The sequence below is a fragment of the Drosophila hydei genome, unplaced genomic scaffold, assembly GCF_003285905.1.
Source record: "Drosophila hydei strain 15085-1641.00,03,60 unplaced genomic scaffold, DhydRS2 tig00008114-arrow-pilon, whole genome shotgun sequence".
NCBI classification, from domain to species: domain Eukaryota; kingdom Metazoa; phylum Arthropoda; class Insecta; order Diptera; family Drosophilidae; genus Drosophila; species Drosophila hydei.
In genome coordinates, this window is record NW_022045827.1 from 4,779,301 (window position 1) to 4,807,244 (window position 27,944).

The following is a 27,944-nucleotide window of genomic DNA, read 5'->3' on the forward strand; positions in this document are numbered from 1 at the left end:
CTTTAAAAAAATGAGGCGTGGGTAGTTCATGAGATCATTGATTGAAGTCATATTTCAGCCAATTGCAGAGCTGTTGAGCTGAGTCCGTTATGCAATATGCAAATGATTCATTTAGTATGCAAAAAACAACTACGATTTCTTCAATGTTTTCTTAACTCTTTTCATATGAGTTTTTTTGCAATTGCACAACAACAATTCATTAGCACATTTCATCGAGAGTAAAACATGAAATTGTCGATAGCTAGACAGAATGTTGCCTATTGTCGACGTGCTAACTAAAAGTAATTTATTAAATTTGTATATGCTATGGAGCGTCCGTCAATTTGCGCCTAACAGCGTGTGTACATCCGTGTAGCTGCTAGATATTAGTTAGTACTTCTTCTGTCATTCAAACAAATTGTAGACAATGCCTCAAAATGGGCGTATTCCAAGCCAAATTCAAGTTTTTTGAGTAACTATTTCGGTTCAAGGTGAACCAGTTACGTCATTCACTCTCACACTCAGTCAGTCAGTCAGTCAGTCAGTCAGTCAGTTATTCATTCCATTCAGTTGACGACCCGAATACGCACTGTGCTCTTTGTTCACGGAATTTGATTAAAATTTATTAACTAATTCAACAATAACAACAGCCAGCATCACACGCCTGTCGCATATTTCGGCATGAATCCCGCCGTCTTTTACCCTCCGGCTGACAGCTCAATAGCCAGGCACGAGCATGATTCGCTTTAACTCAATTTTTTTTTTGCTGTTGTCATTATTGTGGGTGTGTGTAGTGCAGTGTATTTCACTTTTAATTTGTTGAGCGACTGCTAACATTGAAACAAATACAAGTTTGCGCTGTCATTAAGGCTCGTTAGATGAACGGCTAAGAACAGGTATTAAGCCCAGGCTGTAAACAGGCTAAGGCGAGTCGCCGATTAGAACCTGTAAAGCCAACTTGACTTTATACTCTGAGTGGAATTCTAAGCAGCAAAATAGTTTCATTTTTATTTGATTTGACTCAAATTACAAATCTTTTGTAGAAAAGCATAAATATAAATGGGCCTAAAAATGCTGTTTGACTAAAAACTTTTTGGTAAATTCCAAATTTGTCTTAAAATTTAAAATATACATGTATTTTGTGTTTGGAGATATCAAATTTTAAATTTAAGTTTTAAATTGTGTAAATTCATGTATAAAATATTTAATGAATAATAAGGCAAAGTATAAACGAAAGTCCGGTTTTAGAGACGTGCAAAACAAGGCTTAGTATCGTTTCTCAAGGCAGGACGTCGACTCGAAATGCTATACTAACTCATTATATTTTCCAGTTATACTCGTTCGCAAGGTGAAAAGAGTATATTGGTTTAGCACAGTGTTTCTCTTGCTGTCCATCTGTCTGAAGTTGGAGACTTGCAATTTAAAGCATATTCTCGATATATATATGTACACGAGTATAGATTCCAGTCTCAAGTTCTATAGTCCCTAGATCGAGAATATGCTTCAATATATATATATCCACGACCATTGGGTGCGAGAAAAAAACTTTATATAGCATAGGTTTTTAATAAAAATTGCCAATAAAAATTTAAAAATTTAAAAATTTAAATTTTATGGTTCGCCCAGGCAATGACAATGCCAAAAAATATATTATTTAACACACTAGCTAATATAATAACTGTTTGTGGACTTTCAACGAGTTTGCCGTACATATTTATTTTTTTTGCAATTATTTTTAAAAATTATTGCAGTCATAATATCATGAATGCATCAATGCGCTGTGTCATGTCTAATAAAAGCTACGAGAAGGCTGTAAAAATTATTTTAAAAATGTTTAATGAAGTGTTTAAAAATGGGCGTGTTGACAATGCCTTTCTGTTTCATATATATGTATATATATACGCATTCCGATCAGCTGCTAAGCTCAAATAATAAATGACAAAAAATGTCTTAATTTATTTACTCATTTTTTTATCTTTTAGGTTTGACTAAAGCCAATATCAAGCAGAAACTCAAGCCATCACTCCACTATATTATATATGTTCTTTAAAACCTCAACTACTATCTCAATATATTATATCACACAACTGTTTCCAGTCCAAGATGCATGCGACACCAGCTAACTGTAAACGCCTCTTGGTTGTCAGCTGTAAATTGACTGAAATGTCTTGGCAATTATCAGAGTGAATGGAATGGTTGGCCAAATTGGCGCTGTGAGGTGTTTAAATTAGAAAGGATACACATATACGTCTGTTAGCAAGGTGAAAGTGGGCTAGAAGACGGCTGCAGTTCTAACTGCACTTGGCGCTGATCACTTGGGAATTTGTCCACGTTCAAACCGGACTGAAATCATTTCATTTATTAATTAAAAATTTAGCACGCAATTCATTTTTTGCAAAAATAAAAAAAACACGAACTATATTTCAGGGCCATGTCACGATTTCGCACGTTTTGTTTTTTTTTGTCGTCTTGACTAATGCGCAATCGATATGCAAATCTCACGGCCAGAGAATGTAGATAAAAATTGTGTTTCGCATCGATTAAGCTGATACGAAGACATTGAGAGAGACACAGAAACTCACCTTCGATAGGTATGAATTAATCCAATTAGTGAATGTCTTCTTCTGCACACGTTCTTGCTCCTCTGCAATGAGAATGTCGTAAAGAAAACATAAGAAAATTGTGTACAAACAGTTTCAATGCAATTTGTAATTAAATGTAAGACAAGCAACAAACTGTCGATTGTCGCAGAAGGCGACAACAACAAGTTGCCTGATAAACGAAAAACAAAAGATAAGATACATTTCCTAGTAAGCAGATACCTTTTCCCCTCTCCCCCTCTCTCTTCCACTCACTCTCTGTGTATCTTGGCTTTATGTGTTGCCGACGCTTGTAGCTAATGTTTGCATTAATTGAATTATCAGTGAAATTTTAGAATGAGACTCAAAGCCGGATGACATCATGTTTAACAAAATGTAGATACTAGATATTTTATAGTGTATAGTTAGTTAAATGGAGGGTGACCAAGTAAGAACAATAGGACAAGAAATGCCAATAAAATATCAACTTTCGAGACATTAATTTATTTTTGACTTTTTCTTTGAAACTATTATAGATAGAGATAACCTGGCTATGCTGGCAGAACTTTAAGCTTCAAGGAAAATGTAGCTACAACTTAATTTCACTCAAAACTAAAATCATTTGAAAACATCTTTGAGATGTTAGATTAAAATCGACTTGTTTACTAAGCTAGTACCAAAATATAGTTATCTAAAATTGTATTGTTAAGTCAGCCTACATATATACATAAACTATATAAATGTTTTCGTACAGCAGTAACTTAAAAGCTCTAATAACCTTATAAGTTGCAACTCTTGAGCTAACTAACATACTGAAATTATATTTTGAATAAATAATTAAAATTGTATTCATTTCACTTTGGCTCTATAAACAGTTTCTGCAGACATTATTGGTAAGCTGTATATACCTACGATTCATCTCGATAATAATTACTTCAAATGTTATTAACCTTTTGCTTTGTGCGCACGCAATTTGTTAACATAAACAGCATTTGTTTTTTGATTACTTTCATTTTGAAAATTTCATATAAATTATAAACAATTCATTAACGAACAGCAATGTGTAAATAATTATACAAAAAAGTCTAAATGCTAAATGCTTTGTGATTCATTTCAGTTGGAGTGCAGCTACGAAGACTTCGCGCGGCTGTCATAAGGCGGCAGCTGTCCAAGCATTACCATAATCCTCATTCCGCCCAAACCACATTTCTATGCAGCATACAAAATAAAAAACAAAAAAGATGACATATGATGACCACGCACTGTCTTAGCTGGCGAGTGGCCAAAACGCATGTCTATAATATGCACCGAAAATAGATTTGAAGCAATTTTTCAAAATGGAAAATTTCTGAACAATTCATAGACAAATAGAATGTGGTCCATATAAAACATTACACAAAATAAATAAATAAATATCGCACTATTTGACAGACTTTTAGCACTCAAATGTCTGATGTTAGCTAATTGCTGCCGTAATTTGCATTGCATGTTAAATGTTTACAATGGAAATCAGAAGAAATTAATTTTTTATAATTTTTAAATATTTTTTTTATTTGTTGCGCGTGTGACGCAATTTTCTGGCACATTTGCAGAGAGAGCCTGGCAAAAGATTATTTAAATAGAAATTAGTTCAAGGTTGAGCAATTTGCAAGCAACAACAGCTAAGCAAGACAAGATTTTTCATTAATATATATATCAGACACAAGATCTATGCCATATTGTATAAGCATTGAGCAGTGAAATTGCAACATTTTCAAACACAATATATAAATTAAAATGAACTTGAGGCAAGGTAAAATATTTGAAATGTTGTCTCAAAAATTGATGTGCAGCACATTTAAGCAATTTCTAATGGCTGCGAAGTATTTTTACAGTTCCTAAGAGACTAATATATTATTTATTAAATGGGCCAAGACAAAATTTATTTACAAAGACGAGATCTGTTCAAAAAATATTGAGTTGGTTATTGAGGCTTATTCAATTAAGCTTTATGATGCTACATATAAATCTTACCCAAGCCCCAAGTTTGGCCTTTACGAATGTTCAGTAAATTTTAGCTGTTTTATTTGAACGTGATTTGGTTCATCTTCGATTTTTGGATATACCAAAAAGTGGAGCATTGAATCTCTATAAAATTTTGGCCAACCTTAACCCTAGCAAATAATTATCACAAATATAACCATAAATTTGTAAAACTTTTTGTACAGACCTCGTATATTCTAAAAAGTTGTTCAAAAACAAAAACGACCAATTTTAATGTTAATGTCTAATGCTAATTATTTGCTTTAAAAAATCGAGTGGGAAACGCTAAACTCTAATCCCCTTTAATAGTGCTCAAACCGAATGTGTCTTTCAGCTTTCAGCACGTTTTGGCATATTAACAGGCATATATACAACTATATATATATCCATATATATATGTGTAGATGTATGTATATCTGTTTCTGATGGTCACTAAATTGTTTTGTCCAAATTAAAGTTGTTTTGGCCAAAACGTTTGCTTTGCTACCTACTCGTCTTGCAAATTAATTAAACCTGAAATTTGAGGCATCAAAAATGAAAAAAAAACGACGCAATGGGAATAAATTAAAGGCGGCCAAAATCAAATCTGGTTATTGCTTTTATCGGCATTTACTTGATGTGTTTTTTCTTTTTCTCAATTCAAAACTAGTTAACAATTGAACGTACATATAAATATATATATAGGCATATATGTATTCGATTCTATAAATATAATTATTGGTTAATTTGATTTGGCTTGTTCTATTGCTTAGTTAGAATTCGTGTTTTCATTATAAATATTTGCAATCAGCAAATACTTTCGCTAATTGCTGCCAAGATATGGCAAACAAAATGAACTTGAAAACCGAATTCCAGATAACACCAAATTAAACCCACATTCGAAATAACAAATAGAAATACTTATCAATAGAACAACGAAAATTAAATACCCTAGTTGATAATGTGTGCTTATATATTGGTACATTAATACTTAGTAAAAAATTTCAATTTTAAGAGCTTCCGATTTCAAAGAGAATAATGAGAAAGTAAGAAGGAGAGCGAGAGAGAAGAGACACAGAGATAGAAAGAGAGAGAGTGAGAAATTGAGAGGAGAGAAAGAGAGAGAAAGATATAGATAACATAGATATAAAAAAGTAACACAAATCGCTTCAGCTTAAGCCACTCAACTTCATCAATCTAAACTAGATTAATGTCAAGTGCCTGAACTTTATATTTTATGGCTTGCTATATATCAGTTATCTAATCACATATAATGAGACATATGTATATATATATATATATATATATATATATATATATATATATATATATATATATATATATATATATATATATATATTAGAAATATCTAGGACGGTTTCCACTTAACGTTTTTTGCTCTCAATTTTGAAGTACACAAATATATATTCTATAAAATTTGTTAGCTAGAATAATTGTTTCTAAACGTGACTTAAACAAAAAAAATAAGAAAACCTTATTAAAACTATAATTAAATATTAATAAAATTATAATTGTTAAACTAAAATCAAATTTCGTAAAAAATAAAAGCAACAAAATAAAATTAAAGATAGTATTATTAAATGATATTACAAGCAAAAGAAATTTTTTCATTTTTCTATTAAATCAATCAACAATTCTAAAACAATGAATGAAGCCAACTAGGTTAAGCCCTATATAGAATACAAACGTTTAGGTTGAATGACTGTTCGATATCTTGTAAATTTCAATTTCAAACTCGACAGAAACAAAAAGCTGCCAAAGCCCAACGGAAAGACAGAAAGAAAAACCCTGAGGCAGAGTCAAAGACCAAACCAACATAAATTATTCAAAATTAACAAAAACCAAACAAAACGAAAAAAACAAAGAGCAACAGTATTTTTTTTGTAGATTTTTACGTTTTTTTCTCGATGGCTCACTCAGTCAGTAAGTTAATGATCATAATTATAATGATTCAGTTGCTGATTATTATTTTTTTGCGTCTTTAATAGGCAAAACTCTACGCAGTTAAATGGCGTTCAAATGAAAAGATATATGTATATAGGTATATAAAAGTTGAAAGCTGAAAACAATTTTCAAACTTTTTACCAAATTTATTAAGCGTGAAAAAATCACCTTTAAAAAGCCAGAACAAAAGTCAAACTGCAGAAACAGTTAGTAAAAGTTTGAAGTTGGCCTCGTTGTTGCACACACAACAAAAAATTGTGTGTGTAAAAGAAATTACAAATACGAAAAGCAAAGAAAAGAAGAAAAAACACAATTGTGCAAATAATGTGTAAAAATAGTTTATTTACGTTTATGCAAAGCTCCCAAAATTGTTTGGCTTTCCCCAGCCAAAAAATTGAAAAAAAAATTCGATCGCATTTGCATAAACAAAACGAGGCCGAACATGTTGTAAATGCGTGGCAACCCCACGGGTACTTAGGGGCATTCGATTGGTATGTGATATAGCACATAGCTAGAGATTAACCATATGCTAACGGAAATGTTATAGATGGGAGTGTGTACTAGCATTTCCGTGGCTATAAATAATTGTTTATTTGCTTTAAAGCATTGCGGGCTGCAAGTTTCTCTCTTCGTGCTTTAGTTTGTTGCTATATGGAAATTTTTAGTATTACATGTATATAAGTATATAGATATATATATACATTAATAACTTTTGTTGTATTTTCTGTTTCTATACAGTGTCATCTATTAGCTACAAGTCTATCATAGTATATATGTATATACTGTATGTATTTGAGTTTAGAAATCGATTTCTTATTTTAACTATTATTATCAATTTTCTTATTATTAGTAATATGAAGTATTTAGAAATTCTTAATAATGAAATTACTATTGTATCCCCTTCAAAAGAAATGACATGGAAAGTAAATTTTTAGCTTAAGCTGAGGTACTCTCATATCTGGAATATGGCTTACTACGCCCCTCAATAATCTGCAGACAGAACCAGCTAAAGATGAAATAGGTGTCATTATATCATATAACTGTCTAATAGCAATATATACATAGGTGTATACACGTTTTTCCTAAGAAATTTTAAGGCAAATAATTGGAAAAAATGGCTACAGAAACATTGCATTTTCTCTCTCTCTCTGTCTCTCTTCGTCTCATTTTATAACACATTTATACTTTCATATCATGTCGTTGACTTTCACAAAAGAATTTGTATGTCCATAAACTTATTTACATAGATTGATATAAGTAGCTAAATTTATATCAGTTTATTTTTTGCAATATTACTAAAATATATATGATATGAAAAATAACTATATCCCATACCTAGAGAAAAATGTATATAAAATTTAAGATTTCTAAAATGTCTTGAGGCTTTCAAAATTTTTACTATACAATATATATTTCTATAGTATCTTTGCACTTAAGATATAGTATCTTTAACTTAAGCATATGTCTAAAAAATATGATATATATAGTAGACAGTAGACAGACACTGAATACTTTTATATCAAGTGTTAAAATTCGCTTTTGAACTTTATTTACGCTCGATGAGCTCGCTGAGGTGTGCATACACCTGTGGGCGACAAGCGATCGACAAATTAAGAATTTATGCGATTAAAGATACGTTCATTGTTGCAATTTACTGAACAACTCGGATGAAATATTTTACGCTTGAATACGTTTTTCGCAGGTTGCTAGCAGGGCTTCGCTTCATTCACATATCCCCAACATTTCTGGTGGCATGTCATAAATTGTATCTATTAGATAAACACACGCGTTATGAATTGCGTCATGTCTTTAAGGTATAGATATATAAATATATTTATATATATATATACTAAAATTTATTTATTTATTCTATTAATATCATTCACTAAAGCCAGCAGATAGCCAGGGCAAGCGCAAATAAATGATTAAGCACTCGGTACCCGCAAAAAGACTTTATGTTGCTCTCGCATTTGGTAAACCTCACAGAGAGAAGAACCACGCCATAAAAAGATTTCAAACGACAGCCCACGATGAGCCGAAATGGGTAACAAGCACAGTTTTTGCATACTTATCTTGATGAGGTTCTTTAAAGAACAACAACCCACCATAATTCTCTATGCCACATGTCCAACAGCTGCCCGACTTAGCCCACTTTTATGTGGGTGTCTTTTCGCTTTGAAGAAGATTTTCAGCCAAATGTTTTTCAGGTTAAGTTGCGTTTGCTTGGAAAATCAAAAAAACTTGAGTTAAGTGCGACAACAGTGAATGATGTGGACTTGAGAAAAATTCACTTTGATAAACTTGTTTCGCTTCTTAAATTACAAATCGCTGTTCGAATTTCAATAACAAACAAACACTCGGTGGGGCGCCAACTTCTCGCACTCGCAATCGCTCTCGCTCTCGAGTTGTCGCAACCACATTTTAGGCATCAATTAAAAAGCTATAGCTAAATCTATAGACCAGTACACAATAAATATTGATACTGACAGCAACAGCAACAAGCAGCATCAATAAATAAATAATTCAACACGATGATCTCACAGAGACAAACAGACAGAGGGACAGAGAGACTGACTGACAGACGAACGGACAGTTGTACGGCTGCTGATCGTTCTGGGCTTTTGACAGACAGATTTGAGAGATAGATAACGCTATTTAAGTACTGTTGTGTACCCTATTAAAACTGCGCCAAATGGGGTGCTATGTAGTTTATAGACAGAAGAATCATATATTCCCTGTAATGCAAAATATTTCTAATCGATAAATATTGTAAATATTATAATATATTTGCTTAAAGTAGTAACAGTTTTAATTCGATAAATATCGATTTTTGTGCCTTTTTTCTGATTTTTCCACAACTTTTCGCTTATAGCCTATATAGCACTTATAACTCTAAGATAGTCAATGAAAGTGTATTTAAATTTATATTGTGTATCGATACATATCGATTTCTGTGTACTTTCTTTTTACTTGAGCATTAATAGAATAGATTATTGAGCTCAACAATAGTCAATGCAATTAGTAGTTGAATTTGTATTTCAAATCGATAAATATCGATTATTCTATTTGTAAAGATATAATGTTTTTATAATTAAAATATAGACAACAAATTCTGTATTACTACATTTAATATTTTAGATAAGTCTAGTTAAATCTCTTTACTGATCAATAAATATCGATTACTTGTATCAGTAGTTCAGTTCAGTTTATCCATAAGAGCAAAAGCCTTAGGTAATCACATACATCATACTATTTGTTTTTTTTTATATGAACAGGGTATTATCTCGTCGTTTTATTTTGACTTTATTAGTCATTTCGAATATTGTTTGTTTGTTAATTATCTTTGTCGTTTTCATGTAGCATTGAGTATTGGAATTGTATGTCTCTCAATAAAAACATAATCATATAATCGCATTAATATTCAAATGATGAAAGTCAACTTTTTGGCACTGAAATGTGGCTTGAATCGGCAGAGGTGGTGAAGCGGAAACCTTGTGTTGACACAGTAACTGATATTCAGCGGTATTTTTGCCAATAAGATTCACATAGCTATTAAATATGCATTAAAAGGCAACTCTTAACTCTTGATTGACCTCAAAAGTGGACTTTTCTCCCGACTTGTTTGTACCTTAATGAAAGGCCCAATAAAATCGTAACGAAAAAGGGGAACCAAGCAACGAGCCAATCAATAGTTTTATAGTATATATATAGATATATTTATGTATAGATGTGCATGTCAATTAGCATACAGTTGACATGCCATGACAAACAGTTTATAAATTTATTAAGAGCGCCCCAAAGTATCGTGTAGCGATATCTAACCCATAACACTCAATCACATAGCTGCGCCTGTGTTGTGCATTCTAGCTCCAAGTTTTTAAGCTGAAAAAGTAAAGCAAAGAACCAAAAACTAAACAAAATGGCCAAAACACGCAATCTAAACATATTGGCAGAGTGCCGTTGACGTTAACAACCGAATTCCCCTGCTATCAAGAATATATAAATATATATATATGTCTTATATATATAAAGGAAGGCAAGAAATGCACGCAAACTTTATTTATGCCAACTAATTGTCACATTAAATTGACTAACGAAATAAATAGCTGAGCTAAAATTGAGGCTTGACTTGTAGATACTCCTTATTCTTGATTTTTAAAGGAATTTTTACTATCAACATTTAAGACTTTTGAACTTTAAGTTAGCTTAACAAGCCAAGTCAAAACAAGTCAACATTTCCACATAAGATGCGATATCGAAAGACAACAATGATAAACTTGAAACTGAAAATGATATACAAGTATATATATTTTTAAATTGCATGGCTATACAGAAGGAATGTGGGCAGTGTGAATAATATAGATAAATTATTATACTTATGTACAGTATATATAACAGAGGATGCTCGACCTATACAAATGTAACTATTATATAAAAAGTCTTTTGGCTCGAAACTCAACATTCATAAGCTCATCTGGGATTCGAAATCGCTTAAAATATATAATATAATTCTAATTCTCAACTAGTTATTGCTGTGCCCTGGGCTTGAAGTTTTTATTATCAAATCTTGCACAATATGAAATATATATATATTTTAATCAATTAAGACACACCTACTCCTAATATAACTCGCTCAAAAAAATATTAAAAATAATAACAAAATAAAATAAGATATATTTTAATAAAAATATTTAAAAAAATAATAACAAAATAGAATAAGATATATTTTAATATATTATACAACATAAACAAATCTTGTAATGTTATTGTATATATTAATTTTTTTATTTAATTATTCATAAATCATTTATTTATTATTTATATATATTTTCTTAGTTAAATTATATTTTTGCAAACTATAAAAAAGCTTCAATCATTCATATTCATTAGAAATAAAATTGCCATAGATGCATAACGCAATCTTTATATTTACATTGAATTTATAGCCTAATCGCTGCAGGCTACACAAAATCAATTACATAAATAGCAAAATGGCCCCATTAAACTGCAAACATTGAAAGTGACAAGTCAAGCGACACACCTACTCGGCGCACATATATAAATATATAAATATATATATAGATAGGCATAACTAGAGCTGCAGATACATTTGTGTAGACAGACGAGTTGGTGAGACAATTAGACACTTAATTGCTTGTTGTGTTTAACATAATAAGAGAGCAATAGGAGGTCACATAATAGCGTTAAAGCCAGAGACCCAAACGGCAAAGCCTGCTAAACCCAACAACCAGACACCCACCCACCCAACCACCCCTCTCCTCTCTCTCTCTATCTCTCTTCTTTTTTTTGGGTGGTTGTTTCGAGTGGTTTTTGGCTGCCAATGAATTGTGTCTGGGGCAAAAGAGGTAACAGCCAGTTGCTGCTTGCCAACACAGTTGAGGGTAAATATACATAACAAACGCACTGTATGCGCATTTTTATATACCTATATATAAATAATGTATAAGCTGGCAAGTCAAAAGCTTCAGCAATAGGCTAAAGCAGCTGATGATGATGTCATTTTGGGCAACACAAATTTATCGATTGTCTCGGCAATAATTTATTTAGTAATGCCCCAGAACCACAGAAATAATGCCACAAATTGACCTTGGCATTCAATGACCACAGCTGACCAGCCCAATCTATGTGGTCGCGGTTTCCGATCTCATCTGATCCGTGCAATAACAAATAATGACAATGCACGATTAAAATCATAAAGCCAAAGTGTGCTAAAGATATTTTTTATAAGTGTCAATATTAAAGGCATCTACAGTAGTCACTCGCTAATGTGCACAATGAGCAGTGCAATTGGAAAGTTAATTTTAAAATTGAAGTTTGAATTTAATTTTTTTAATTAACTAAAATTGAATTTTAAAATATTTGTTTGTGTTTTTATCAAATTTAAAAATTGACAACTTTTTTAAATAAATTTGTTAAATTTGTAGATATTTGTTATTGTTTTTTAATATATCAAAAAAACTTGTTCAAAATAAAAATTGCCCCCGTTTACCAGTCAAGAAATTACTAAATTCATATATATTATTATAAACATATATATATCGAATATATCTGTATTCTATGCCAATCGTCAAAATAATAATTCAAATATATGTCAAAACGTTTTCCGCTAAATGTTTATTAATTCTATCAGAGAGATGAGCCAACAAATTAATAGTTTTTCTATTGCCTACAAATGAGTCGTTCGAATGGCTAATCCGTCATTTCGTATGAAACGTTCGAATAGCCGAAGCGACATTCCATTTGATATTTCATTATCATACTAAAAAGTTGTCAGTTAATTACGCTCGATGAAATCTTGAACATATTGTTGCTGTCTTATATTTAGATAGACTAAGCTATATATCTATACAAAAGCAATTGTTGAATGACTAGAAATGAACGATGGATCGAACAACTCTTTCCTTTCCATTTAATTAGATTTCATTAGACATTCGGTCTATTTATAGTTCTATTTATAGACATTTAAATCTACTTATATTGGTGAAAAATGCGTGAATTTAAAGTTGACTAACAAATACTTGATTACATTTCTATTTACTAACCAAATATTTTAACACTTGCCCATGTGAGCTGTAAACAAATATAGAAATATCAAATCGGAAGCTAAACATTGGGCACAAATGCAATATCTTTGTACTTTGCGCCTCAACCTAGGCTACCTTATCAGTATATATATATATATATATATATATATATATATATATATATATATATGTTGCAAAAATATAGAATTAATTATTATATAACAAATATAGCTGATGCGATAACAAAACAGAAACCAAATTATTTGTCTAGCAAACGATGTGATATGACGGAAAGATTGAGAGCTAAGCTAAAAGAGCGAACAGCTGATATGTCACGAAAAGATCGATTACTCGATAGACCGGGTATGAGAAGATAATGTCAAATGAGACTGCAATGCGGTACTGAAAGGTACAGGCACAAATGGTTTAATTGAACCAGATCCATTTGCAAGTGAATGTGAACAAGTTCAAAAGTTAAGTGAAACCAAAAACTAGTTTCATATTGATGCATCAGAAACCAAGAGTTAATATTTTGTGAGCCTAGCTGGTTGAATCAGTTCAAATGAATCAAGAACCATTTCCGAACTGAACCGCATGGTTCAGTTAAGTTGTACACTCATTAAGGCTTAAGGATCACTGAATCTATTCGATCTCAGGTCAATAATATTTCAATAATATTTTCCATATTGTAAATCTCTCGCTTGGCTAAGTTTACCTCGTTTCTCCTTGATGTGGCTGTCGTACTGGGAATTGCTGCGTGCGAAATTGATCGACGCCATGGTGGATTGGAACTCCTGGTATTCGTGTTCGGGTTCGTTGGTGTGGGTGTGGGTGCTGCGGTTACTTTGTTGCGCTTGAGTCTGATAATCCTGACGCAGACTCTTGCTAAAAGTACCAATGCCGCTCAATGCATGCGCCGACGAGGGCGTTGTTGAGCGCGTGGGCGTGGACACAATCACAAGACTGCTGGCCGGCACGCCCTCAGTATCGGAATCGTTATCGATGACGTCCGCGTTCGCGTTCGCGTCGTCGCTGATGCGTATCTGCGAGGCGGTAAACGAGATATTGCCAGCGTTACTCGGACTCGCATTCGAGTCAACAAAACCGATTGATTTACGCGACGTTGAGGACGTTGAGGACCGCTCGGACCGTTCGGACCGTTCGGATTGTGTGGTCGTTGTCGTTGTGCTGGTTATCGTTTTGTGGCTAACAATTTTTCGGGATTCTTCCGTTGAAGAACCGCGCAATTGGCACGTTGCAGCTGGACTAAACACCTCGTCCGGCGTTACTGTTTGCGGTTGCTCCTTCGTGCCAATCGGTGTGGATGTTAGCAATGTTTTTGTTGTTGATTTTCCCGTTTGCCATGACAGTTCGCTGGGACGCGTTGCCCGTTGCTGTTGTTGCTGTTGCTCCTGGTGTTGTTGTGGCGTCTCGTTGCCACCCATTTGATACGTTGTTTGTTGGTATAAACGCTGACGCCTGCGTGGGTTGCTACCCACGGTAATGTCAATGTTACCCGTTGCCATAGCATCCTCGTCCTGCCCACCAAATTGACGAATGCGTGCGCGGACCGAACCGTCAGTTTCATCGGGTTGCTCGCCATGTTCACCACCGGCTAGCGGCGACTCCGGCTCATCCTCCAACTTGATTAATATACGTCTGCCACCAGCGGTCATATCGACGCTATGTGGCGAAGTGACACTCGAACGCTCGCTGGACACGCTGGAGCGCGACCAGGAGGGTGAATCTCGGGGCGAGACATAGCCCTCGCCATGACGATAGATTTTCTCCTCGGCATAGCCACCGTCACTGGTCCTCGAAGAGGTAATGATGGTGCGCACACCGTCCGCCGACTGCACTTCGCGCACCGTGCGCTCGCCATCCAAGAAACGTTCCAGTTCCATTTGGCGTGACAAATCCTTTTTTACAGTGCGTCGAGTGGTGCGTAAAGTGACATTGAAAGGCGACAGCTGATCCTCCACATTGCCCAGCTCAGCGCCAGGACTTATGCGGCTGGTGGTCTTCAAGGTGACATTGAACGGACTGGCCGTGTGCTCGCTGGTCACTTCGACGCGCCGTGGGGTCGTGTGACGCAGATGCACCTGCTGAAAGGCCAGCTTGGCTGCCTCCGCTTCGGCCAGGCCGCGTTGTCGCTCCTCACGCAAACGTCGCTCTATTTCATGCACATCAATATCGAAAGGATTCTCCTCGTCGTAATCGTCTGTTTGCTGCTGACGCAGTTCGTCCGTGCCCAGCTCGGCTGGACGCTTGCCAGTGCCATCGGACCACACCTTCTCATATTGGGCCACCTTTTGGCGCAAACGTTGCGGCGGCGTCTCCAATTGTAGATCGCCGGCACTGCTGGTGGTGGTCAGTGACGTGGTAATGGTCTTCATATACGTGCGCGTCACAGTGGACGTCTCCAGCTGTTTGGTTTCCGATGCCTCCTCCTGCTGCTCGACATGCTCAGTGGATTTCTGCTCATGCGCATGGCGACGTCGAACAGCTGGTATTGGGGGCACGTCCTTACCCACATCCATGCTGGCGCCGGCATCTATGGTTGGATCCTTATGCCTGCCTGGATCTGTGCTATCGGCCATGATAGCATCGGTTTTCTAATACGCTTGTCCTTAGGCCAAAATGTCATTTGGGTTCGCTAGCCACAGCCTTGTCCTTTTGTCCTGCTTCGCTATTGCCGCTTCGCTAGGCAGCCCAAATGCAAAATTGATTTTTCTCACGCGACGACAACTAGAACAACAACAATAATAACATCAGCTTTTCCGCAGAGTTTTCCTGGCTCGTTAACAACCCCCGTGTGCCCTTCACTTGTATTTTTTTATTGAAGTCACTTATGGCCCGTTCGTAATTCAACTGTAATTTGTTAAAAGCACACCACACACAATTTTTAATCACCGAAGCTTTTTGGATTTTAGATTTTCGGTTTTTTTCTTTCTTCTTTCGGTTTTATGACACCATATATTTATATCACATACAACGACGGAGTCGTTAGGTAAAAAACACGTATTTCATTTGTATGCCTTAGACAGAAATTTGATTTAATTTAGTTTTCGGCAAAATTCTATAGTCCACTTCTCCACACTATTAAACTCAGACTAAAATGGCATGCCTTCGGCAAGCAGACAACACATTATAGTCGAGCTTCAGGTTTCATTTGTTCCGTTTCCAATCCGTTGTTGTAGAAAGCCGGTTCGATACTGAGTCGTCGTCGCTGCCATCGTCAATGTGCTACGCCTTGTCCAGAGACCAACAACAGCAGCAGAGACAGAAGCAGCAGCCCAGAGTACTGGCTGGACTATAGTAATCGTAGTAAAGCTCAAATTTCAATGAGAGAGCGCGAGCGTAACGAGAGACGCTGCGCAAATTTTGTTTTTATACCCTGATCCCATTAAAAATGGGAAATCAGGGTATAATGGTTTTGTGCAAATGTATGTAACAGGCAGAAGGAGGCGTGGCAGACCCCATAAAGTATATATATTCTTGATCAGGACGACAAGCCGAGTCGATTGAGCCCTGTCCGTCTGTCTGTCTGTCCGTCTGTCCGTCTGTCCGTCTGTCCGTCTGTCCGTCTGTCCGTATGTGTGAACGCGTGGATCTCAGCATCTATAAGAGCTAGAGACTTGAAATTTTTTTTGTAGGTCCGTGTATAGCACGCGCAGGTCAAGTTTGTTTCAAATATTCGATAACTATTCGCATTTAATTGTTATCGAATAAAAACATTATTGAAATGCAGTAAATAAATTATATCTCGAACGTCTTAAGAGCTAGAGCCTCCAAATTTTGTATTTAGTGTTATGTATATTTTATGCAATTTTGATTTTTGTTGGATTTTGGATACCGGCTCCAAATTCCCCCAAATTCTTAGAATTTAAGTTTAGTTGGAACTAGGGCCATTATGTGAAGGCGTTTGCATCTCAACCAAGCCAATAGGATATGTAGATCATATGCTGAAAATTTCATTAAAATCCATTAAGTAAAACAGAAGTTATTAAACAAAACGTTTGGCCAATTTGCAAAAGCACATGTCAGCAGCGCCACGCGCACGCATTTTTCCTATGCGTGTGCACACATACATTCAAATGCGTGTATACTTTTCTATTCCAAGAATTGAAATTGCGATTGAATTGTGCTGAATTATTAGCTGCTACTTATGTTCAAATTTGCAACAGCTCGCGTAAGAAGGGCAGTGGCTGCGTTGGTAGAGGCACCTCTCGGATGCAGCTTGGTCCGGGTTCGAGACCAGAGGAGATGAAATGTTTTTTATTGTTTTATATTATTTATTTATTTTTATACCCTGATCCCATTAAAAATGGGAAATCAGGGTATAATGGTTTTGTGCAAATGTATGTAACAGGCAGAAGGAGGCGTGGCAGACCCCATAAAGTATATATATTCTTGATCAGGACGACAAGCCGAGTCGATTGAGCCCTGTCCGTCTGTCTGTCTGTCCGTCTGTCCGTCTGTCCGTCTGTCCGTCTGTCCGTATGTGTGAACGCGTGGATCTCAGCATCTATAAGAGCTAGAGACTTGAAATTTTTTTTGTAGGTCCGTGTATAGCACGCGCAGGTCAAGTTTGTTTCAAATATTCGATAACTATTCGCATTTAATTGTTATCGAATAAAAACATTATTGAAATGCAGTAAATAAATTATATCTCGAACGTCTTAAGAGCTAGAGCCTCCAAATTTTGTATTTAGTGTTATGTATATTTTATGCAATTTTGATTTTTGTTGGATTTTGGATACCGGCTCCAAATTCCCCCAAATTCTTAGAATTTAAGTTTAGTTGGAACTAGGGCCATTATGTGAAGGCGTTTGCATCTCAACCAAGCCAATAGGATATGTAGATCATATGCTGAAAATTTCATTAAAATCCATTAAGTAAAACAGAAGTTATTAAACAAAACGTTTGGCCAATTTGCAAAAGCACATGTCAGCAGCGCCACGCGCACGCATTTTTCCTATGCGTGTGCACACATACATTCAAATGCGTGTATACTTTTCTATTCCAAGAATTGAAATTGCGATTGAATTGTGCTGAATTATTAGCTGCTACTTATGTTCAAATTTGCAACAGCTCGCGTAAGAAGGGCAGTGGCTGCGTTGGTAGAGGCACCTCTCGGATGCAGCTTGGTCCGGGTTCGAGACCAGAGGAGATGAAATGTTTTTTATTGTTTTATATTATTTATTTATTTTTTTTTTTTAGTTATGAAGTGGCGGTGTTGGTAGAGTTTGTGCACGTTGCGCAAATAATCCGGGTTCGAATCCTGGTCTCGCAATGTCGATTTTTATTTGTTTTCTTTTTTTTTTAATACTCGATACAAACTACGGAAAATATTACAAAACTCAAAGGACTGGGATCAGGGTATCTCCTAGTCGGGCACCCCGACTAGAGCTTTCTTACTTGTTCGTTTTTTTTTTTTAAGAAGAGAGCAACACGTATGTGAATATGAGAGCGCGTTTATGTTATTTACGCATTGTGATGTATGTTTACCCACTCCGTGCTTACTTCTACGGCAGCACGTACTACCTTTGAACCGACGGCTTGTGCTATCATAGCATGGGCGAAGCTAATGATATTTTTAAAAGGGTCAAACATTAATTATTATTCAACTTGTAATAAAAAAAATAAATATTACTCGAGCCAGTTAGAGACGATATCTTTCTAAAACTCCTACTTACATCATTTTTTAGCATAAACATAAAAATATAAAAAATTATTGACAAATTTAAATGCAGTTCTTCATTCATTTATTTATTTATATATTTTTTGACCCCCTTGAGAATTCATGCATTGCTAAACACGACGTCACTGAAACTGCCCTACGTCTATGAAAAGTGCCGATACGCAGAAAAGCTCTTCTATTTTTTTATTGGGCAGTAAAGGTTTGAATGAGTACTGTAACTTGCGCTCTCATTTACTGGCGCTCTCAATGTCATAAATCATTCATACGCGTTCTCTCTCTCTCTCTCTTTCTATGTCTGCCTATACTTCTGCATTCCTATGTATGTGTTTGAAGCTCAAGTACAATTTTACTTCTTATTGCGCTTTGCTTTGTTTTTGTTGTTTCCTTACGCCTTCTGTGTGTGACATCATGAGCGTGAGAAAATACCAATTACACACATTGTTGTTGGGTGGTTGTTTGTAACAAATATACAAACACAGAAATGCACTCACATACACACAGAGATGAATATATATGTATATTGTATTGTAATTCAATACTAGCTCGAAAAGCGATTTCAAAGTATTTGGTAAACATGTACCGTTTTTTTGAAGTGGCGCCTGAATAGCAAATGTGGGTCATCACATAATAAAGCTCAACTTACAGCATTTAATGAAAGTCATTCATGAAAGCGCGATCGGCCGCCAGTCACAGAAACCAAAACAAATGTTTATTTTTCGAGCTTACATAATCGCCATTTGTGTTTATCACACTCAAACAAACTAGTTTTTGGAGCTACATGTTGAGTTAGGCTAATGACGTCACGCTTTGGTGAGCGCATTCCAGTTGATTGTTGTTGTCAAACTAGAAGTTGACCTTAAAACCACGGCAAATTTGTTATGCCCAGATATCTATTTATATAAAAACTCTAATCCAAATCTGTGCATTCATACGCACATAAAGTCGCCGACTAATGTTTGAAACGAACTTTCATAAAAGCTTAAAAAGATAAAGACAAAACTCATCTATCAATTGTCCCTCAACTAACAGCAGTTAACAGTCAGCGCCAATAACATTTCTGCACGTAAAGTGAAGGGAGAGATGCGCTCGACACTAGAGCAACTCTCTAGATACAGATATGCCCATAAAAACAAATACTTAAATCTATTTAACAACAACAGCGCGCACATGAATTAATTGGATAAACAACAGTGGCTACATCTGGACAGCTCACCTACAATAACAACAGAGCAAAAACAACAACAACGAAAATGTAAATTTTATTAGACAACGTAAAGCAGAGTGTGGCTGTAAAAATGTTAAGTGGCAGCACACTTGATAGGCCAACCGAAGTGACTATAAGTGGCTATAAATAGCCTATGTTATTTTAATTAGCACAACAACTGCTGTTAAGCCTTTAACAGAAGCTGTTAAGCTGGCCTCAGTTCACTGTTAAAACTGAATGCTAACATCTAGCAGAGCTGTTGTCTGCAGATACACTGTAATGTTGGTCAATAAATTATTCAGCTACATAAAGAACTTGTTGATTTAGTATTTCGGAATTTCTAAACAATAATATTCGATGTTTGTCTTATTTGAAATATTTATATAAATAATTTGTTTATTTATAAAAATTGTATACAAAAATCCTAAAATATTAATCGAAAGTCTTCAGGCATGTTGTTTGCATGATGTTAATAATAACAATAGTTTAATCAAATTCTAGAATTCAATTCTAGAATGTTTGAATACAATACAATTTTGAAACATATTTATATATAAATTTATTTTTAGTAAAAATATAAATAGTACCAAAAATAACAGTTATCCATACGAATTCCGCGGAATAGTTCAAAAATAGAAACGCTAAATTATCTGGAAATAAAACATATATATATTTTAGATAATCTATTTATAATGCTCAATAGAGTTGAGTGAAAAACTTTTTTCATTTTTCGAAATATATCAATTTGTACGTTTGATAGCAAAGCACTGAATATATTTATGATTTTATAAACATATTGAAATCTATTTTGCTTCAGACGGATATATTTATCATCCATCAATCGGCTCAAGTTTGAGCAAACAAAACAGTTTTCGCATAAACATTTGTTTCCTACTTTTCACATTTGGGTTTTCAACACGTTTCAATATTTTGGCTGGGCTAAAAATAAATTTTTTTTTGCTATTTATTTCGCACCTAACCATAAAGTTGGGCACTTTAATGGAAAGGCAAACGCAAACGTTTTTCAAAAATATTGACTCAAGCACTAAAAGCGCTTTTGTAAACAGACATTCTCCGAAAGTCTAAACTATATATATATATATATAGGTATCTGCTCAGGCATCTAATAAATGAGTCGAAAAGTCAATTAAAATGAAACCAAGAAAGCGAATTGTGTTCCTTTAAAGACTTGACCAACAAAATATTTGCACAAAAATTAAGCTATGTAAACCATTAAAACTATTAGACATCAAAATATTTTCGAGCTCACGCACACACTCTCACACACACGTACACAATTACCAGAATCATAAAAAGGCAATTAAAAATCGCACTGTCAACAATTTTGATTTGTTTGAATTGCGCCATTCGCATATGTCTCGACTATATCTAGATACGTATATATCTATAGAATATCATTCGTGACCGACTCTTACGTGCTGAATTTATTAAAATTAGTTTCGAAATATCTATTTATAGCTATGCATTTCATATGTTTGCCATTTGATTTCTATATAGATTCAATAGACCCACGTCATAATAGAGAGAAATAAAGAAATGTCTATTTCGATTTCATAGATGCCAATCCGGTTGGCTTATGTAGCTTACATTTATGCTCTTTTAAACAAGACACACTAATTATACTAAAGTTTATTTGATTTCTTATATTTTTCATAGATTTGTTCGATAAATCATTAATCTCACTAAATCAGAAAATAAAAATTATTTTTTTTGTAAATTAAACAACTAAATAAAGTAAACCAAACAATCTATATAGTTATGTTGCCTAGCGTAGCATATATAGACTAGATTTCAAACGTAAGTACTGTCTATATATATATATATATATATATATATTTACATATCAATCAAAAAGCAATCAATCTCAATATCGTCCATTAAACGCCTTAAAATTTCGTAGCACTATACTTGAATATATATATGCATATTATATATATATATATTACTTCCAGTTGCCAGGTTAACTCATATTCCAGCAATCTGATCTAAAATAAATTATTTTTTATTGAAATTCTTACACTTATATTTTCATTTCATGCAGAAATTTATGCTCCTTTAATTATTTTAAATATAAATTGATCTTTTCTTTAAACTTATATTTCCATTCCATATAGAAACTTATACCAACTAAAATATTAATTTTCCTTTATTCTAAACAAAAACCTGTCGCATTTGTCTTTTATTTTAAATTCCATTCCAACCAACCTTTATTTTTAAAACAAGCACAAAATCCCTCTTAAAAATAGATCAAAAATATATGGTATAAGCACATGCGAGTGCAATGAGAAAACCCAGAAAATGCTGAAAAAACTTGAAGGAAAATGAAAAAAAACTCTATTTTTAATCACTTTAGCGGCGTGACAAGACAAGTTCGAGTAAATTGAAAAGAAAAAGAAAAACGGCTCAGAATGAAAATAGCAGGAAAAGCAGGGCGAATGAATCGACTAAATATAGCAGAGTCATACCCGATTCCCTAGATGATATTTTATACCAAACATGAAGCATACACACGATTAGCTCGTGTTCTTTCTTTTTGGCCGGCTTTGTTGGCTAACAAGACAATTGCAACAACAAAGAGCGAGGCAAATGCAATTTATAAATAACAAAATGTAGGCAGCATTTCCCCCGTGACATCAGCGCCAGCATCAGTCGAACGTGAAAACTCATTTTCACTCGCTGCCTTTGTCTCTGTAAACAGCTTTAATTGTACATATGTACATGCACACGCATACATCCATATGTACATACATACATTAATAGCAGACGTGCCATAGACGAGCTGCGTTTCAATATACAAAAAAGTGATCTCATTGCCTTTGTACTTAGTTAGAGATATGCACATATATACATATATAGGTATACTTTTATATATATACTTCTACTTAATACATCTATTCAAGTCGTATAATCAACAAAAGGCTTTAATACTCGTAAACCTTGTCGACAGCAAAGTGTGATCACCATTTTGCGTTTGACTTTGGTTTACAGATCACATTTACATCGTGGCTTTGAGTCAATTGCGTTAACAATAACACAATCTCTTAGCAAGATAAATTAGTTTTGCTATTTTTCAAATTTCAATTAAGCGTTTCACCTTTACATATTTCCAATAATAACGAATGTTTTTAACTTTTCAAGTTTGACTGTTTACAAATTAGTTAAAGTGGGAATTTTAGGTATTTAATTTGAAAAGTCCTTCGTTAAAATTCCTTTCATTTAACTCATTCATTCAATAGGGACATTTTTCAGGGATATGTTATACATACGGGAAATTTATTAAGTATGCTCAGAGATAATGTGGATCATTTTAGAGGAAATTTGGCGTAAGGCTTATTTGGGAAGGATGTTTTCTTGGGATATTTGTAGGAAATTTAATTTTATTTAAGCACAATGGGCTTTTTGTATGCTAGGCAATTGTTAGGAAATGTACTAAATACTGCAAAAGTGATATTTAAAAGGAAATTTTGTAAAAGTTTAGCGCGCAAATATTTCAATGGAAACTATGAACAGATGCACGAATTGGTTAAAGATTAATCATCAAATATATTTCGAATACTTATATATTATAAAAAATATTCTATATATATTTAAATCGTTTTTTTAGCTATAAAGCTTTTATGACATGTGCTAGCGATTTAAGTTCTTATATAATAATTTATATTTCGTACAATTGTGAAATAAAGAAAAGAAAATGACTTTAGTTGTTGGGTTATATCTAAGCGATGTAGATATCATATAACGTACTTAACAAGATTTCGATCTTCATCAATATTTGCGCGCCCAATAATCAGAGGCCAATTGATAAATGGAAAAATTTGGAGCAACGAGTTGACACTTGGATAAACAACTTTAAGGGGCTGGTCATTGTGATGTGTGGTGTGAGATTATAGTACGCTTTACGCGCAGTTAACTGAAACATACAACCTATATCCCGCTCCCACATCTACGCCATTGGCTGTACAAACACAAGTGGGTGCCCACGATAAGAGCCGCATGCCGCAGTAGCCGCTGCCAGCAGCAACCGCAGTAGCAGCAGCAGAAGCAGCAACCGCAGCAGCGCAGCATTGCTCCAAATATAATCAGTCCAATCTACAATTCTACTCAGTCCGTTAATAGACATTCAAGACCACAGTTTAGAAAAGAAACACAAACTGCGTTTAGCATGTCCACGCTTGAAAACGAGGTGACATTCCGCCAGCAGACACAGCTCAATCACAATCTGGAATCGCAGTTTAGCAACAGCTCCACGGAGTTCATTCTGCTGACAGATCATCGCACCTCCAAGTTCAAAAGTCTCGAGCAGCTGGAAGCCGCCAAGCAAGAGTCAAATGAATCGAGCTGTAGTCGCCGCTGCGACAATATCTGTCGCCTGAAGACGTTAAAGAGACGTCTGCCCATTCTCACCTGGCTGCCCAAATACAACCGTAGTGATGCTTTGGGCGATCTGATCGCTGGTCTCACAGTGGGCCTTACGGTCATTCCCCAAGGTCTGGCCTACTCGGGCGTTGTTAATTTGCCACCTCAGGTAAGTTGTTCCAACGAATATTGTTCGTGTGGCTGTGTAAATATGTTTTCTCAGTCTTATCTTTATAGTAGCTATATATAGCTTATTCTAAGTGAAAATTATAAACTAATTAAATATAATATAAAAAGTGATATTCTTCTGAGTGCGCATAAAAGACGCTGACGTATTTCAACTTTATTTTGTGTATTCAAATATATAAAAATGGCACAAATTCCCATCCATTTCTTAAGAGAATGCTACAAGCTTAAAAGAAAAAGTTTAACGAAAAATCAGTTAAGATAAAAAACTTTAAAGAAAAATAATTTAAATTGCTTTAAAGCATATCAGTTTGAACAAAGTTATGTTTATCGAAAAATATTCCTGCATTTTTGCGGTCTTACAAAAACTATTAGGAATAAAAAAAAATAAAAAATAATTAAATGATGGAAAACTAAATAATAAATTAAAATTAAACTAAATATCAATAAATCAATGTTTAAAATAAAAGAGTTAACTGAAATTTTGAAAAAAAATCTCCAGGATTAATAATAAAAAATTTAAAAAAAAAATTCCAAAAAATATAAAATGTATAGTCGATTTTAAATAAATAAAAAAAATATATCAAATATTTTTAAATAAATATTGATATAATATAATTATAATAGAAATAATTTAGAAATTAAAATTAAATTTTTAAATCAATAAAAAAATAGAAACTATTTGATAAAATATTTTATTTTATTTTAAATGAAAAAATAAAATTAAGAACAAAACTTTATGATCCTCAATTTGTTTAAAAAATTAATAAGGCGTGATGGCAGGAGATATATTACGTTCTTCAATGTGAAAAAGCCAACGAAAAAATAATTTAAAGTTTTTGAATATACAAAATTCAAATTAAGAGAAAGATACAAAATTGTACTAATCATAAAACGCGTTTCAGAGTTTTGTTTGATATAACTAAAATTAAAAACTAACCTTTTTCGGCTGTTATTAAACTGGAAACCAATTATGATACAGCCTGAAGTATTCCACTGCCAAGCTGTCCCTCCTTCTTCCAATCAATGCAATCATTTTTAATTTTATTTTCATTCAGTAAATGTTTCTTTTTTTACTAAATGATAATTTCAAAACTGATATCTGACTGTTTGTAGGTCGTCTAACTAACTGGAAACAGAATATCACGAATCCTAATTTAATTTCTAATTATTCCTTTAACCCCTCCCACAACTAATTCCTTTGCAGTACGGCTTATATGGCTCGTTTATGGGCTGCTTCATGTACGTGCTGCTGGGCACCTGCAAGGACTGCACCATTGGCAGCACAGCTGTTGCCTCGCTGATGACGTACCAGTTCGCCAAGGGCTCGTGGCAGCGTTCGGTGCTGCTCACCTTTATCACGGGCTTCATTGAGCTGCTGATGGCGCTCTTCAAGCTGGGCTCCCTGGTGGAGTTCGTGTCGGGCCCGGTGAGTGCGGGCTTTACCAGCGCCGTAGCGCTAATTGTGAGCACCTCGCAAATGAAGTACATACTGGGCGTGAACAGCGACGGAGCCTCGTTTCTGCAGCGCTGGATTAGCATGCTCAAGAACATCGGCGACATACGCCTAGCGGACAGTTACTTAGGTGTTGGCTGCGTCGTTGTACTCCTGATCATGCGCAGCCTGGGCAGAATGACGATTGGACCAAAGGAGCTAGCGCAGCAATCTCGTTGGCAGCGCATTGTGAATAATCTTATACGCTTCGTGGGCATCTCGAGGAATGCGACGGTTGTGCTGGTCACCACAGTGCTGGCCATGCGTTTAGAAGCAGCTGGAAGGAATCCCTTTCAGTTGACTGGCTATATACCGCCTGGCATGCCAACGCTGGCATTGCCACCCTTCTCAATTGAGCCACAGCCTGGCAACGCCACAGCCGGCATTCCAGCTATACCTGGCCAAACATTCCTCGAGATGGTGCAGGACTTGGGCTATGGCTTGATTATAGTGCCGCTGATAGCGCTGCTCGAGAGTGCATCGGTGTGCAAGGCCTTTGCCAAGGGCAAGCCCATCGACATGACCCAGGAGATATTCGCCACGGGCATGGCCAACATAGCCAATTCGCTCTTCTGCGGCTATCGCAGCAACAGCGGCCTGGCTCGGTCCGCCATCAACAATGCCAGCGGCTGTCGCACCAGCATGTCCAACTTTTATATCGGCCTCGTTGTGGTGCTTGCTCTAAGCTTCCTCACCGAATACTTTTGCTTCATACCACGAGCTGTGCTGGCGGCCATACTCATATCGGCGGTCATATTCCAAGTGCAATACCAGATCGTAGTACCCATGTGGCGCAGCAAACGTAAGTGACAGTAGGTGAGATTGCTCTTCTCTCTTTACAATTGACTTCTCTTTTAAGGCTCTGATCTGTTGCCTGGTATGTTGGCCTTTGTCAGCTGCCTGGTTCTGCCCTTGGAGATTGGCATTCTGGTGGCCATTGCTGCCAATCAGCTGTTCATACTTTATCACTCGGCACGGCCCAAGGTCATGGTGGAGCAGCTGGAAACGGAGCAGGGCATTCAGTTTCTCAAAATAACGCCCGATCGCTGCCTAATCTTTCCCTCCGTTGAGTTTGTGCGTAACATGGTGATCAAGTCGGGCAGCCGGAGCTCATTGCCCATTGTCATCGACTGCACGTATATCTATGCCGCCGACTTTACCGCCGCCAAAGTCATCTCTTCAATGGTCGCCGACTTTCGCGCCAGGCAGCAGAAGATCATATTCTTCAACCTCAAGCCCAGTGTGGCCAGCATATTCGAGGGATTGAATACCCGACTAGTGCTATGCTATAATACGTACGCACTCAATCAGGAACTGAGACCTGATCAAGTTCTTTCCCCTTCCTTGGATTCGCTGGACAAAAGTCCGGGCACCGATTGCGTAAGCATGGCCAGCACACTTTCTTTGGCCAAGAGTTGAGCTAACAAGCTGGCTATTACTGTATATATATGTATATAACTATAGCTATAATATGCCCAAACTTGATATGATAATAAAAAAATTAAAAAAAATTATAGAAAAATATTTAAATAGTTTTTTTTTTAAGTATTATCAATCATATATATATGAGTATGAATATATATATAGTTTTCTACAAATGTTTTCACCAGTCTATAGTATGTTATAGGTATTACTTTAAAGAGACAAAGTATATATACATGAATATATAATTTTTCTGAAGAATTTAAGATAATTTTTTAAAGAATTTCTAAATTTTGTTTTGCAGTTTTTAATTCTTGAATCGATCTCACTTACTATACACATATATAACCCATCATTCGCAGATATACTCTTCAGCAAACTTAAATTTTTTTTCTATCTTCTTTCAATATATCGTCTTAAAAGAGCTTAAATTTTAAATGAATTAAATCAAATTTGTCTTTGAACTTGACAATTCGCAGTAAAAAAT

The 27,944-nt window shown here is 35.1% G+C and overlaps 2 protein-coding genes across 14 annotated transcripts in view; one reads left to right on the top strand and one right to left on the bottom strand.

Moving 5' to 3' along the window:
• The window catches only part of LOC111599449 (nesprin-1), a 130,831-nt gene that overhangs the window by 96,136 nt on the left and 6,751 nt on the right, over nucleotides 1–27,944 (bottom strand). For 9 of the 13 annotated variants that reach the window (XM_030224347.1, XM_030224355.1, XM_030224351.1 and 6 more), the window contains exons 1-2: nucleotides 13,785–15,684; nucleotides 2,562–2,623 (exon numbers count right to left, since the gene is read on the bottom strand). In XM_030224347.1, the coding sequence (XP_030080207.1) occupies nucleotides 2,562–2,623; nucleotides 13,785–15,669 (1,947 nt within the window). In that variant the 5' untranslated portion in view covers nucleotides 15,670–15,684. Of the gene's footprint in view, nucleotides 1–2,561; nucleotides 2,624–13,784; nucleotides 16,126–27,944 lie in introns of those variants that run through there. The other 4 variants (XM_030224349.1, XM_030224350.1, XM_030224352.1 and 1 more) reach the window with 3 other exon arrangements.
• LOC111592924 (sodium-independent sulfate anion transporter-like) lies at nucleotides 24,113–27,510 on the top strand. Its single transcript, XM_023305377.2, has 3 exons — nucleotides 24,113–24,523; nucleotides 25,748–26,837; nucleotides 26,895–27,510. Exons 1-3 carry the CDS (start codon nucleotides 24,161–24,163, stop codon nucleotides 27,452–27,454), a joined length of 2,013 nt encoding a protein of 670 aa, XP_023161145.2. The 5' UTR covers nucleotides 24,113–24,160; the 3' UTR covers nucleotides 27,455–27,510.

Bases quoted from the DNA above. Each gene is read 5' to 3' on its own strand.
- LOC111592924 (XM_023305377.2), top strand. From the start codon at position 24,161: ATGTCCACGCTTGAAAACGAGGTGACATTCCGCCAGCAGACACAGCTC. The intron at 24,524-25,747 runs GTAAGTTGTTCC...ATTCCTTTGCAG, and splicing joins TTGTTAATTTGCCACCTCAG to TACGGCTTATATGGCTCGTT. The intron at 26,838-26,894 runs GTAAGTGACAGT...TTCTCTTTTAAG, and splicing joins ACCCATGTGGCGCAGCAAAC to GCTCTGATCTGTTGCCTGGT.